The 15195-nt window shown below is 38.9% G+C and overlaps 2 protein-coding genes across 5 annotated transcripts in view; one reads left to right on the forward strand and one right to left on the reverse strand.

The window, feature by feature from the left end:
• Positions 1 to 356: 356 nt before the first annotated feature.
• LOC116849867 (regulator of G-protein signaling 7-like) lies at positions 357 to 12378 on the forward strand. Its single transcript, XM_032827477.1, has 16 exons — positions 357 to 911; positions 1024 to 1205; positions 1400 to 1539; positions 1627 to 1860; positions 2205 to 2371; positions 7340 to 7582; positions 7821 to 7917; positions 7990 to 8040; positions 8155 to 8310; positions 8484 to 8707; positions 8818 to 9047; positions 9483 to 9596; positions 9694 to 9819; positions 9968 to 10154; positions 10259 to 10351; positions 10601 to 12378. Exons 1-16 carry the CDS (start codon positions 909 to 911, stop codon positions 10664 to 10666), a joined length of 2313 nt encoding a protein of 770 aa, XP_032683368.1. The 5' UTR covers positions 357 to 908; the 3' UTR covers positions 10667 to 12378.
• Positions 12155 to 15195, reverse strand: part of LOC116849858 (monocarboxylate transporter 3-like) — a 10057-nt gene continuing 7016 nt past the window's right edge. For 3 of the 4 annotated variants that reach the window (XM_032827455.1, XM_032827454.1, XM_032827453.1), the window contains 3 exons: positions 14496 to 14622; positions 14208 to 14387; positions 12155 to 13743 (listed from right to left, as the gene is read on the reverse strand). In XM_032827455.1, the coding sequence (XP_032683346.1) occupies positions 12438 to 13743; positions 14208 to 14387; positions 14496 to 14622 (1613 nt within the window). In that variant the 3' untranslated portion in view covers positions 12155 to 12437. The remainder of the gene's footprint in view (positions 13744 to 14207; positions 14388 to 14495; positions 14623 to 15195) is intronic. The other variant, XR_004379210.1, reaches the window with a different exon arrangement.

The raw sequence follows: 15195 nt of genomic DNA on the forward strand, positions 1-15195 counted from the left end.
TTCTTTAGTAGAGCTGGGAAGAACTGGTATTAAAGTATGAATTAAACGTAACCCATAATGATACAAAATTAAAGTAAAGCTTTCACATTTTCTTTTCTCTACAAATATATTCACATACAGAAAGTATTATGCATATAATGTGTACGTATGTTATGTGTGTGTGGTAAACCATGAGAAGCAAGCTCTTTAGATATCGGAGCAAGATCTTCGGTAAATTATAATAATATTGAAACGCACCTTCTCTCTCTCTCTCTCTCTCTCTCTCTCTCACTCTCTCTCACATAGTTCTTGTTTCGAAAACTACATCGAGAGAGATACTCGTGTAAAGTCTCACGGCGCAGCTGACATTTTGTACAGTCGTCGACGAAAGTGTAATTATGCTCGGCTCTCACAGTTAGGCAAGCCCTACCGATAGAACCCGAGTTTATCACGGATATAAATTGATATTAGTTGCAGTACATATAACTCTCCGCTAGTATACTCCTTATATTTTATTCATCATATCCTTCATTGTAAAATACGAGATAAACTTTTTAGAAGATTGTACATAAGAGAGAGAGAGAGAGAGAGACAACCATCCCACTGAAAATCTCTCTCAGTCGAATCACTTTTCAGACGCCAGCACACATCTTAGTATTATTGTAGTTCGATGCATTAGAGATTTGTTTAAAGAGCAAAAATGGCGGACGGAATAAGATTATTGAGAGTGTGTTATCTTTAGTTGTCGCGTATTACATTTTTTTGTTATTACGTTTTATATTAATATAAATATTAATATAATTGATCGATAATTTTCTTAAAAATCTCTGACAAATTTCGTGAATCTTTGTGTATTCCATTAATGCACGACGAGACATTATATAGGAAGATAAATAATTTATGTAACAGATTTACACACTCGGAAAACAATGGTAATTGTATGATTATGTAAAATTATTGAGAATTACGAATTACCCATGCTTAAACCTTTAATTTTTAATTTATTGTTTTATATAAAAATACACATATTTTTTTAATGTCAAGTTTTTCAAGAAATTTTTAATGCCGTGCGGGTTATGTGCGGCAATACCTGCAATAAGTCCAACAAATTCATCAGGAGATAGCATATTATCTGATAATAAAGAAGCAGATGTTAAGAAACGAATTCGACCATCTGAACTACCTATTTATTCCTTTGAAGAGGACTATTCTAAGCAGATGTCATGGTAAAGCACAAGTAATTCCAACCATGATATATATTTTCTGTTATAACTACTATATTACATCTATAAAATCTAAATGAAATCTCTGTACAAAGATATATAGCTCTATTTTTATCTCTTATACTATTCATAAAATTAACCTATATGTTATATAGTATTTATAGTTTATACAATATATATGTTTAATTTTATTTTAGCGATACAGAATGCTCACCTTCCTTCTTAGAACAGAATATATCTAAAGTTCGTAAGTCTGCTCAAGCAGTTGCATCTGAGTATCAACATTACACCGGTGTTATTTCAGACAAAGTTGATATTGGCTTTGAACACAGCAGATGTAAATAATTAGTTGTATATATTTAAAGCATGCATTATATAAGATTACTTGGCTGTATAATGATAATGTGGTTATTTGCGGTTTCAGCTCTTTTGGATTATCTCCGTGAGGAGAGTAATGTAATGCCACGTATGGGTGCTATTGGTATTGGTGGATTGGCTGGATTAATACTCGGTCTCAGAGGACGTACATTTAAACGACTTGTATATTCCAGCACTGGTGCTCTCACCATAGCAGCTTTGTGTTACCCTAAAAAGGCGGAAGAAGGAGTTGACTTGGCAAAACATTACATAAATGTTGGATACAACTTCGTCTATGGTGGTAATAAATATTAGATTACTGTTACTATATTATTGTTAGTAATGTAAGAGTTTTATTGGAAGTTTGTTATCTCAGTATATTATTGACCCGAGTTTTGCCAACACATCTTATGAGTTGCATGCAATAACATACTATGTACTAATTAAATCTACGCTACTCTTACATCGAAGATAATTTTCCTTAGAAACTAGATGTTCTGCGACGGTCAGCGCGAGATGGCAATAATATATGAAACATTTTGCATGAAGAAGATATGAGATAAAACGTAGCGCTGTGATTGTTGATAATGCATAGCTAATCCATGGATGTATCAATTCTTTGTTCTTTATCATAAATAATTTCAGTCAAACCAGGTGACGAACAGCAGCTGCAAATCGAAATGCCGGAAATGAAATTCCCGACATCTTTTTCCGAATTTGTAGACTTAACGATTGTCACAGGTTCAGCGGCAGCTAGTGCTGTTGGGGATTTTGCACAGAACGCGTACGCATCTTTGAGTGGTAACAAGGAGGTAGGACACAACCGAGAACCTCCTGCATCTAGTATTGCTTCTCTTCTCTTACGCCCTGATTACTCAATGTACTTTTGAATGTGCTATCAGAGTCTTTACTTGATAACTCTAACTGAATCATTGATCTATCGGGCTCTTCTTTTCAAGAAAAATCCAAATAGATAGAGAAATTCGTAGACAAGAAGTGGTTCAGTATATTTAGGTTACTCTGTATATATCTACAGTGAGTAAAGAAAGTGAACACACACAATTCCATATTCTCTTTTAAAAATATTCCTTTGAACAGATTGGTATAAATTTTCCTCTTGCACACATTTATTCTAAAAGGGATAGGAAATACAAATACTTTGTTTACTCACTGTACAACCAAGAGCTGCAACTAATTTTCAGTTTATTCACAGATTTGATTGTGACTTCCAAGATTTCTTTGCGTACAAGTTCATATTATATACTAAAATAATGTATCAGTGATGTTTTTCCAGTTTTCATACATATGCCCTATCTGGTATATTATAAAGTTAGTATGTTATTGCTTTAAGAGCAACTTAATCTGAGTAAAATCGATGGAAAATTACTGCACAATTGTTTTCTACAGAGCAATGTGTTATCATTTACAACTGATTTGTTATCACATCCTGGAGATTTATTGGAATTTTAATGCATCACCAAAAATATAATTTTTTTCAAAAGTCCCTATCAGTCTGTAAATCTCAATGATAAGATAAAACACGTCTTTGACAGACATTCAAAGTGCAGACGTTACACCAAATTTTAGATAAAGATAAACTTTTAGGTGTTTACCTTTTATTTTCGCGTTATCTTACTTTCTATTTGTCTTGAAATTTGTTCTCCTCGCTTTTCGCTGTGTGAGTTTCTGAATTGTGTATAAGATATCTGTATATATAGATGTTACAACTTGTGTTTCAGAAAAATCAAGCAATGACCGAGACAAGCGCTAAAACGGAGGCAGACGTAAAGCAAAATTAGATGGTTCACGATCAGGCTTGTGTGAGTAGTGAAAAGAAATGCATATTGTCGTAGAGCGATGAAGAGCAATTGTGAAAATTAATTTATTTAATAAATAAATTATATATACTTAGTGAGTACATAATGAAGTAATAAATCATGCTTGTGAAGTTGAAAAAAGTTTATAATATTTTAAGCTTTCCTCATACAAGATATCCTCGGACACACACTGTCATTTATCCTTTTTCTCGTCAATAGTTGCGATTTCTATCATCGAATATCGCTTGTGCGTAAATTATAAAAAGATCTTATCAGAAACAATTATCAGAAGAAACGAACAATTATAGTATTATATTATAGCTGCACTACAGTAACTACTCTCTTATATAATTTTGTTCTCCCGCTGTCAGTTTAAATTATCGCGCCTATTATCTCGTTGGCGGCTCTTATTGGCCCATCTTTGGTTAAATAATTATAGATTGTACGGTCAGAGAAAGGTTGCGACACTTTCACCTCGACCAACTTCACGGTACATCCATCGCGGATAATAGAAATTATCCGCGAGAATTATTGAAAATTCTTTTGGGCACGCACGGATGCGTCGCAAGATTCATTGAAGAAGAGTAAAAGTATTGTAAGCTTCTCCGCTGGCTGTATAATTAATTGCTTTGCGAAGGCCATGAAAGTCGTGGGATTCGTTCTCCCGGCACGTTTTCCATGATTCCGTACGAAGGGAAGGACGCTCTGCTTCGGCGCGCGAATTGGCGCGCAGCCGCGTCTCCCTTTATCGACTCGGGGGGTGCTCCCGGTCGCACCGTTTGACCGGATTTCGATCTTCACCCTGACGCACACGACCGCGAGAGTGGCCTGTTCGAAACCTGCGCACTTCGCAGCCCCCAGCAGTATGACTCGGCGAGCTAACGCGTGTCTTCGGCAAACACAAATCGCTGCGTAAATCATGAAAGGCGCGCGCGCTCGCCTGTCGTACGATTAAACCGATTTTCGTCCGGGTCGTTGCGCGACCTGTCCAGAGGTACATCCTAAATCGCTTTTTCTCTGTAGATACATGTAATATGTGTATATACATATGTACGTTTCTTATCATCTGAGAGAAAAGCAGTCGATGATCATATCCGGACGCGTCTTCGCGTCGCTCTCCTTCCAGGTGCGATGGCAGAGATGAGCCTCAGTGATTAGGGAACGCTCGCCGCTCTCGTCCAGGTAGTTCGGGAGGTTCAGTGACCGATCTGAGATGTGAGCATGAGGATCGCTCTTCGCTATTCTTCGTGGGGAGTGTTTTTTGTGACACTTAGCGAGCCGAAGGTGTATACAGACCGGCATAATAATCTTAACGCATAAGGTTAGAGCGCGTATCTCTCTCACGGGAAGCTCTAAAGTGGTGCAACTCCATGTGTAAAGACTGTTATGCCGGTCTGTGTAGCTCGTCGCGCGATGCTCACTTTCAATTTGGATGCTGCGAACTCGATACGTTATCATTGATCGCCCCTTTGTCTCCGAGTGAAAAGACCTTGACGAAGAAGAGTGTATATTCAGTGAATGCACAGTGTTTACGAGAGCACAATGAGGGATGCATCGATGAGTTCCGTGCCGGACAATGCGTGTACTTCGCGCGACTTGAGGATCTGCAAGTTGAGGTGTTAGAATTATAAGGTAAGCTTGGTGAATTTTAATAGGATTTCATTTGTGATTTTCATAGAATTTTTCATAGAAATTTTTCATAGAATTCGCAATATAGAATTTAAATAACTCAGAAACTTGAAAGATGTCTTAAGAACGTCCAAAAGACCCGCTGTTTTATTTAGACGCCTCTTTCACGTCGTAAAGACGTCTTTTAAAAGTTTGTGTTGTCAGAAATATACATAGAGAATAGACTCAAGCTTAACTGATCGCAGGTCATGTGTAAGGAAATTTTGGTGGACAATCGTCATGCTTCTATCTCATGTTCAAGCATCTCATAACATAGATAAGTCACAACTGTCACCTACACTGTCTCAAATTTTAAAACAGCGCAATACGCTCCTCGAATCTCTTGCATCGTACGACGATCTACAGTGGCTTGCAAAACGATTTAGACGATGAAGTTGCGAGCTCACCAAACTGTCAGAGCAATTATTTTTGGGCTTGCTTAGTAATTATATTATTAATTATCATTTATATTATTATTTTTTATTATCATTTAGTATTCTTACTATCATTTAGTGTACTATTACTTGTATTATCACTTAAGAATCCGTTGGTAATGACTCAATTTTGACGGTTTGGTAAGTTTCCAACTTCATTGCGTCGAAATCGTTTTATAACTTACAGTACGTCGCAAAACGATTTAGATACAACCCAGTAAATAAAGAACATTAGATTAACATCTTAAAACATTAATCTTATCTCTTGAACATTTTCGCTTAATATTTTAAAAACATAATTTCAAGGATATTACTGGATAATACTTTATCCTGGTGAATATTGCAAAAATTTTTTAGAGATATCAAAGTTATTCGTAATAATGTTGATACAAGGTTAAAAACTACATATTAGAAAACGTAACGTATTTATTAAATACTGTTATTAAATATTGTTGTAACATTATTCTATTTCTATTTTATTAATAATTTTTTTGCTTACTGGGAATGAACTTGAAAACGTAGACGATGGTCCTATGAGAGGACTTATTTTTGACTAATTCGCTCTCTTATTGGACTATTGGCTGCACTCTGAAGTTCATTGCGTCTAGACCGTTTTGCGTCCTATCGTACACTTTGTTTGGAACGTAGGACTTGCTTAGCTCGTAGACCAACATCCACAAACTGTTATTCCCGGCGCTCAGCTGCTCACAGGTGTCTGAGTGGGGAGATGACCGGCTGTAAAAAACGGTAACTTGTTAACTCTCATTATGCACGAGAGTATATTTAGACACGATGCATTCGATTCAAAAATAACTGAACTGAAACTGAAAAGCTTATTGTTACCTGAGTAATGAGCGAGGAAAGGACACTGCGACGAAGGAATTATCTCCTTCAACTTCGAACTATCGATTTCTAGTGGCATCCACTTTGCCGCAGTTGAAAAATGCACGAACAGCTGCTACTAACCCGTATGAAGTAATCGAAGACGAGAAACGAACAAGTTTGCAAGATATTGAATAATTGAATTTAAAATCAATTAAAATCAATCATAGGTCTAACCGCTCGTGGAAGAGCTGCAAGAATTTATGCGAGGACTTATTGCAAAATGTCTGCTGTGCGTGCAATTAATTTTGGAGTTAATCGAAGCTTACGAAGAGGAAAATTCATCGTGAAATTCAGTTCTTGGTCGGGATCTTATAACAGTGTCTTTGTTTCAAGATATTAATATCGTAGTCTATTGTTAAAAATAATTATCGTGGTTGCATAGTGGCGCTGAAAAGAGAACAAAAAATCGAAGCGAAACCGACGTGAATCGTTGTAATATTTGCGCGACGAGGAATTCGCCGAGGAACGTGTTTCGTCCTTGTTATGTTAATCTCGTGCGCGTTTCTAAAATTGGGATACGCGCGCACACGCGTGTGAACATGTCACATTATAGTCCACTGGTAATCGATACTATGTCGTGTCCTTCTACGAACGACGCTGTTAGGCATTTTCACATGTGAATTACATGTTCGTACACACGTTGAAAGTATACGCTAACCTACTTCTGCGAAGTAACGAAGTATACTCTATTAAACAGCTGAAAATATCGATTAAAGTATTGTCACGTGTTTTTCTTGGGTATTTAATTAAATAGTTATTTAGATGAATAGTTTTAAATAGATAAATCAGCATGAGTATGGTATATGTCGTCAACATCTTATCATGCGTATCGACTAATGTCGCTTTGAATTTATGAGACTCTATAAGTGTTCCATAGAATTTTCTGGACTAATCGGCTGTGCAAAGTTAACAAGGTTTCTACCTTGATTTTATTTCATTAAAAATTTACCCGCATTTGTAGGCCGAGCTTTTCAAGAATTGTCGCGTTTTCTGTTTCAGGGTGGATATGGTAACTATGAACTCCGAAAAATCGGCTTGCCGCCGAAAATCAGTGGAAAAGAGCAGCATCGAAAAGACACCAGAGCATGTCGAGGAAGCCGACAAGAAAAATGAGGACAATCGTATGAATGAGTCCCCGGATTTGTCCCCCAACACTCCTACATACAACGTCACTGCCTCTTGCGCCGAAGACACCCCTAACTACCTTGTCTATAAGAAGGTAACGTCATCTATAAAAAAAAAAGAGTATCGTATCAACGCGCACACACGCGCGCGTACGCGTACACAGGCGCGATATCGACTGTGCCTGATCGAGCACTTGTGTATCGACACTCCCTATGCAATTCCCTTCTGCTAGCTGTAGCGTGTAATTAGCATATTACAGGTCTTAATTTTCTCCCTTTTTCAAGCGAGTCACCTTTCCCTTTTTCACACAAAATCATATCGCCGCATTTTAGATGGAGTCGATCGTAGAGAAGATGTTGGATGAATTCACTGGCGTTCCCGTAAAAACAGTCAAGACTTTCATGACGAAAACGCCATCTGTTTTTACAGGTAAAGTAAAAGGATATCGATATTTTATAGTGTCAAAACTTCAGATACAGACTTCACTTTATGGTACTTCAGGTACAGACCTCATAGCATGGATGATGAAGAGCATGGATATAGATGATCAAGGTAAAAGCTTATTCCAAGAGTTTCTAACGTATGCTAATTACGGTAGTAAATTTTCTGGAAATTATTATTGAGTAAAACACGAAATCTCTAATGTGTACTCGTATGTTGACGCAGAGGCTCTTCATGTGGCTCATCTGATGGCATCTCACGGGTATTTTTTCCCTATCGACGACCACTGCCTTACTGTAAAGAACGACAACACTTTCTACAGATTTCAAACTCCCTATTTTTGGCCATCAAACTGTTGGGAACCTGAGAACACTGATTATGGTATAAAAGAATGTCGATCTTTTCCGTCAGTGTATTTCCCGAGTAACTCGATTATCTCTTTGTATCCTTTATAATTTCGCGCGCGTGTGTGCATCTGTCTTTACACTTGTCATTTTATTTTGCTAGCTGCACCTTGATACACCCGCTGGTGCGTGTTACCTTAAATGTTACAGCTGTCTATTTATGCAAAAGGACGATGCAGAACAAAACGCGACTGGAATTGGCGGACTACGAGGCGGAGAACCTGGCTAGATTGCAAAAGATGTTTTCGCGAAAATGGGAATTTATCTTTATGCAGGCGGAAGCGCAGAGCAAAGTCGACAAGAAAAGGGACAAGCTGGAAAGAAAAGTCTTGGATAGTCAAGAACGAGCTTTTTGGGACGTACATCGACCAATGGTAAAACGCACGTCTCTCACACAAGACTGAATTAATTGCACGATAATATCGTGCAACACGCATCGTGTTTTCGCGTGATGAACGCGATGCATTATTAAATTACGTTTCAGCCCGGATGCGTGAACACCACCGAGCTGGATATCAAAAAAGCTTGTCGCAGTCACAAGTCCGTCGTACAGCCGAGCAAGCATTTGCATCTGGGCCTCGCGGGCGGCAGGATATCACCGTCTGTGGAAACGCACGCGAACTCGTCATCGGTAGAATTTCTGCAGAAGGAGATCGAGACGCTGAGAGACAGACTGGACAGGCCCGTCATCAAAGTGTCAAAAGTGGCCGAAGCGTATGTCGATTGAATTTGAAACTATTCGTTTGAACACAAAGCCGATCTATCCGTTCATATCGCTCTATGCGACTGTATACACGGAAAAAATAATTCCGTTGGTGCAATTGAATTTTCGGTTGCTCAGGGATCAGACGAAAACTCGTCTGTAGGAACAGAAAAATTCCTTTATAAAGTTTCTGTATAGTCAGTTGTTCTTAGTTGTCTCAATCGAGTTCTAATATCGCTGAATGTTCAGACAAATATTTTCGGTTGCGACAACAGAAATATTAGTTTTCATAACAAAGATATCGCTTCTGATCAATTAATTTTCAGTTGGTTGCCTATTCGGTTGCACCAATTGAAATTTTTTTGCGTGTAGACAGCGCGTTTACGTTCGTTTGAGCATGGCTAGACACGTGCACCATAGGCTGATCGGTACGCTAATATTTTCAGTTTGATCGGGTACTTTGAGCAGTACATGGAGTACGACCCGTTTTGCACTCAGCCCGAACTGACGAATCCGTGGATATCCGATAGCCCGGAGATGTGGGAGCAAGAGAAATTAGCGTACGTACATTCTCACGACAGAGGAGGAATCCTCGTGACGTTTAGAGAATTCGATGTGGCGGTATGCAAATGTTAACCAACACTCTTGTACACGTAGGAAAGAAATCTCCACGAGGAGAGTGAAGAGGTGGGCGTTCAGTCTGCAAGAGCTTCTGCAGGATCCCGTCGGTAGAGAACAATTTATACGCTTCTTAGATAAGGAATTTAGCGGCGAGAATCTCAAGTACGTGTACACATGAATCTTTGTGAATCTTCTCGTTACGTCCGGCGCTATTTCATTTTGACTTGTGCTGGTATCTGTATTCGAGTATACGCGCAATACGAAGACTGAATTTGCATCAGGGAAACGAGATCGTTTATGATATGTGCAGATTTTGGGAAACCGTACAGGAATTAAAAACTTTACCGCAGAAAGACGTCCAGGCGAAAGTCGAAGAGATATGGCGTGAGTTCTTGGACACGGACGCCAGTTGTCCCATCAATGTCGATTCTCGGTCTTACGAAATCACGAAGAAGAATCTCGAAAAGCCGGACCAATGGTGCTTCGATGTTGCCGCGGTATTCATTGCACTCCAATTGAATCTGCAGCTACTTGATCGCTCGCACTTTCACCCATGTAACGTTTCCTGCCTCAGTGTTATTACATTATTCTTATTCTCTAGGCGCACGTGTATCATCTGATGAAGAGTGACAGTTACTCGAGATATATGCGCTCGGAAATGTACAAGGACTTCCTTAACGGATCCAAGAAAAAGGTGCGTTACCTTTTGCAATAGCCTTTTTTCCTTTGCATCGCGACATAATTTCAAATCCAATATCTTAATAATGTTACAACGCATTTACATTAGGTTCTCCATAAGATATTGCGTAAGACCACGCAATATCTTTATCATATGTATAAAGTTGAAGTAATATCATATTTATTTTATTGTACCACGCTGTCATGCTAATTGCTACTTTCACCATGTGATTAATAAGAACTATAATGTTCTGAAACTTTCTAGACTTCGGTAAAAGGAATTCGCTCCATCGTTTCCTTCACTGGACGGAGGGACACTACAGTCTCGTAACCTGCCAATTTCTGAAATCTGCGACATACTCGCTGTTCTCTAACTTGCTATTCTGTTTACCTCTTCGGCTTTGCCAGAAACAGCATAAAACTAACGAGAGAATTTCAAAGGGCGCTTTTTATTTAAATTAGTCTTACACATACTACTGATGTATTTATAATTAAATGTTTCATATCGGTACAACAGTTAAGATCATTTAAATTGTGCTATATACGCTTTCCGAATCGTTCACGAAGCGACTGGTCAAATCAATCAAACTTTTGTCACGGGGAAATCAGTTTTTCCAAAATACTGCGCCATGTAAGTTCATATGCATTACGTACACTTTGTTTTATTTTATCATTCGTTGAGTTCTCTTACTATAATACACCTTTGGACGATGTAATAAATGTAAATAATGCGTGTAAATAACGCGTTTTCTTAATTCATATCGGATGTATCGGACATCGCACACATATATATATATACACACACATGCGCACATCAGACAACAGCGCAGATTATACAACACACGAGTTAATTGTACAATAGCAGAACCTCTCTGTATCTTTCAATTACCACTGAAGTCTATAGCCGAGCTGAAATGATGCCGCGTACTCGTGTTGGTAGCCCGATCCGCGCATCTGACAAAATATCGTATGATGCACATAGAATCAACGTTGCATTGAGTCAAGTGCGGGGGGAAATGTTATACCGACAAATGAGCACTATGTGTTAAGAGCCGACGCGCTTGTAAGCACACTACATTTTTATATCGATTCAATAATGTGCACAATAGCTTTTCAAGTGCACTAGTACGCGGTCGATCGACCTCGCTATAAGAATGTATATTGATCTCAAATACGAATAAATCGCCAGGAACACGGTAGAGCCCCCCAAAAGAAATCAAAAATTGATGAGTTTGTGAGAACACAGCTCTATGAAACTGAAAACTTGTAGAATAGAATCCGAGCTTCTGTATAACCACAAAAGATCAATAAATCCAAAACTTGTATTAGATCAGGAACGCATAAATTTATAAGAAAGAGAGAGAGGGAAAGGGAAAAGGCATACTGTATTAAGTATTTGCAATTTGTACAACACTCTTCGAATCGTAAGATTCAGCGACGGTACATTATAATATTTTCCTTTCACATCTATCTGCTTGTGTGTCTTTTATCCATATAAATGCATATTTTAACATTGAAAAATAAAATTTCTCATGCGCGCGCGTTTACAATTTTTTCTATCAAGTTTTTTTATTCAGGTTCCCGTAAATTGTGTCATACTATGTAGTATATTGTCCTCGTTATACGACGATATAATCATTTTCCTTTCAATTTTATATATAATTGATTTTTTAAATAATATATTTTTTAATTATACAGAAATTACTACTGATCGCTCCGTTAGTATAAGCAGAATACTCAGGTATACATGCATATATTTAGTCTATTAAATATTAATTCGATGTGTGTGACGCTCAGTGGATAATAATTTGATGACAAATACTTGAAAGTCTCCTTTATTTTAAGCAACATATAGTTCGTCAACGGAACTCTGACAAAATTCAGAACTGTTCGTCCTGCTCCCAATAACTATAGTTTAGTTTCCAACGAGTCTCCGTTACACGTCTATTCGTTCGCCTACATCGGCGATCCCGTTTAAATCCAACAATCTAAAATAGGTCCTTGTAAAACTTGTAATACAATAAAGTCTTCCAAAAACACAAAGCACTCACTTGAGAAGTTAGTTCGTCGGGAACACTCGCCGGAGGGTACAACTGAATTTTTCATATCGCCTCTAGATCCTTCTTATTGTTCCTCTTGATAATTGGCACCGCCGCCCAGAGCGCGGTTCCTAGAATCAAGATGATACCGAAGGCTAAGAAGATCGGCTTGTAGGAGAGCACGTTCTCGAAGATGATGCCGCAGACAGGCGGCCCGACGAGTTGTAGGACGCCGTTGACGAACAACGATATGCCGTAGGACGAGCTGAGCTTCTCCGTCCCCAGCATGTCCGCCAAGATGACCGTGGTGATGCCGATGTACATGCCCGAGGAGAGGCCGAAGAGTCCGCAGAAGAACGACAGCATGGTGTAACTAGTCGCCATAGGCAGCAACGCCAGAGCGATGCCGCTGGTGCCGAGTCCGCCCACGAAATAGTAATACTTCGGTATGAAGTCAATGTCGGATAAAGACGCTCCGCCGATTCGGCCGACTAGATCCAACGCGGAGACTATGGACAGGAGCAGGGCGGATGAATTCTTGTCGAAACCCTCGGCGATCGCGTAAGAAGGCAGCAAGATCATGAAGTTCGTATTGCTAATGGCCGACGTGGAGTTCGAAATCAGGATCACCAAGTAAATAGGGTCCTGCAGCACGCTCAAGTCGAAGAAGCGCGTCTTCTCGCTCTTATCCGCCTCTTTCGACGACTTGGAACACACGTCGCTTCGCTTGGACTCCTCGACGTATCTTCCGTTACTCTCTTCTTTGTGGTTCTCCGCGCCTTTCAAAGAATCGAATTGCGTCTTGCTGCCTCGAAGAGTGTTGTTCCGACGCGACAAATTCAACGCGTCTGAGCCGTTTTCGCCATCCCCACTGTCTGCGCCGTGTCCATCGTCTTTTGAAGCGAGACTTAAACAGATCGTCGCGCGAATGTCGTCCGCGTCCGGAGTATCTTTCCGCGGGGTGTCCTCCTGTATTCGAGAAATTAGATCCTTCTTCTCTGTGTCGCACTGTACTTTCGGAGTCGTACATTTCTCATCATCCTCCTCGTAAGCAAGATTCTCCTCAGGCTTGCAAGACGCTTTCTCATTGATCGACTGCAACACCACATTGTGCTGAAGATCCGAGAGCTTATACATCCGTTTGTCGTCGTCGTTGTGCGCATCTGGAAAACTCGAGTCAAACTTGACACTGATTCCCGTTCGCTTGTCCGGCTCTTGCTTCCTGTCGACGGGTTCGTCGAGAGTCAGTGCTTCGTTGTCGATACCCTCGTCTAAGACTACGGTTTTCATGTGCTGCTCAACCGGGTGATACAAGAGACCGCAGACCAGAGTGTTCAGCGTGATCGCACCCATGATGAGTACCGCTCCTCTAGATATTTAAATTATTAATTATAATTCATTATAATCGCATCTCGTATTTGTTTCTCCTTGTATTCACTATTTTTAGTATTTAAACTTAAGCATGGCAATAATATTAGCCACTGAGTTACACCTTTTGCTACACCAGTACCAATATGGAATCTATAGCGGCTATATGTAGAATGCATTTCCTCGTTTCTGACGTCATCAGTCAAAAGTTCCGCGATCAGTAATCAGGAACCTTAATTATGGCAGCAATTATAATTGCCATTTGTTCAATGATATCAGTTATAATCAGTAATTTTTAGGATTTTAGCTTAGTTCAGAGGAAACTCTGTCTAGAAAGAACCTTTTGTCTCTTTATGAAACAAAAAAAAATCTCAGCGAGGCTTTATTTTTTTTTATGTTTCTCGCGTTCGCGGGTATTTGATCAGATAGACACAAGCGAGCAGATCTATGAAATTATCAAATCACCTATATCCAAAACAATCCAAAAGATATTGCAGTAACGGCGGTAGCACTATAGTGCCGATTGCGCTGCCAGATATGCATAAGCCGTTCGCTACACCCCGTAGCTTCTCAAAGTACGACGTAACGATGTAAACCGTCGGTGGAAATGATAATCCAGCGCCAATTCCGACCATGAGTCCGTAACTGTGTAGAAAAAAAGTCGCTATTATTGCCGCGAAACGTACAGAATCCTTGGAAATAAAGACTCGTATTTACTAACGCTTTACCGATGCATCGGTCGTAATGGCATACCTGACGTAAAGGTAGGTAACTGAATTGGCGAAATAGCTTAACATCATCCCGCTAGCTGCGAAGGTACCGCCAATGAGGGTCACTGTCCTGTAGGAGTACTTGGTCGACAGAATACTAGATAAAGGACCTGCGAAATATTTTCATCAAAATCGCATCTGTTTTTCACTCATATTCGCTACTTGTAATATTTGAATTCAGAGACATGACAATCATATCAGCCATGAAATAGTATTATTATTATTAAGGCTCCCAGCAGCACAATGCATTGGGTCTATTGAATCTATAGCAGCCAATGTAGAATGCATACGTTTCCTCGCTTCTGATATAATCAACCAAGAGTTCCGTGACGAGCAGTCAGGAGTCTTAATTATGCCAACAGTTATAATGCAAAATATTTTACACGATCTTATTTCCACGTACTCTTTTCTGACGTATATTGTATCGTTCAGACTTTATACGTATCTATAAAAAAAGTTCATACGGCGTGACTTAACTATTACTTTTTTATTATCCTTTGACTGTAACAATGCAAAAGTTCCTAGATCGTAGTAACGTTAGTTTTCAAAATATGAATTGTTTAAAATATATATATATTTTTTAAATATATTATTTTTATTATATTCCTATATATATATATATATATATATATATATATATATATATATATATATATATATATATATATATATATATATATATA

The sequence above is a fragment of the Odontomachus brunneus genome, unplaced genomic scaffold, assembly GCF_010583005.1.
Source record: "Odontomachus brunneus isolate Ranch 3 - 2012 unplaced genomic scaffold, Obru_v1 Obru_scaffold_126, whole genome shotgun sequence".
Taxonomy (NCBI): domain Eukaryota; kingdom Metazoa; phylum Arthropoda; class Insecta; order Hymenoptera; family Formicidae; genus Odontomachus; species Odontomachus brunneus.

What these genes read in the sequence shown, in the direction of transcription:
- LOC116849867 (XM_032827477.1), top strand. An exon ending in CTTTGAGTGGTAACAAGGAG is followed by an intron (nt 2,372 to 7,339) that starts GTAGGACACAAC and finishes GAGCTTTTCAAG; the next exon opens with AATTGTCGCGTTTTCTGTTT. An exon ending in CATGGATATAGATGATCAAG is followed by an intron (nt 8,041 to 8,154) that starts GTAAAAGCTTAT and finishes ATGTTGACGCAG; the next exon opens with AGGCTCTTCATGTGGCTCAT.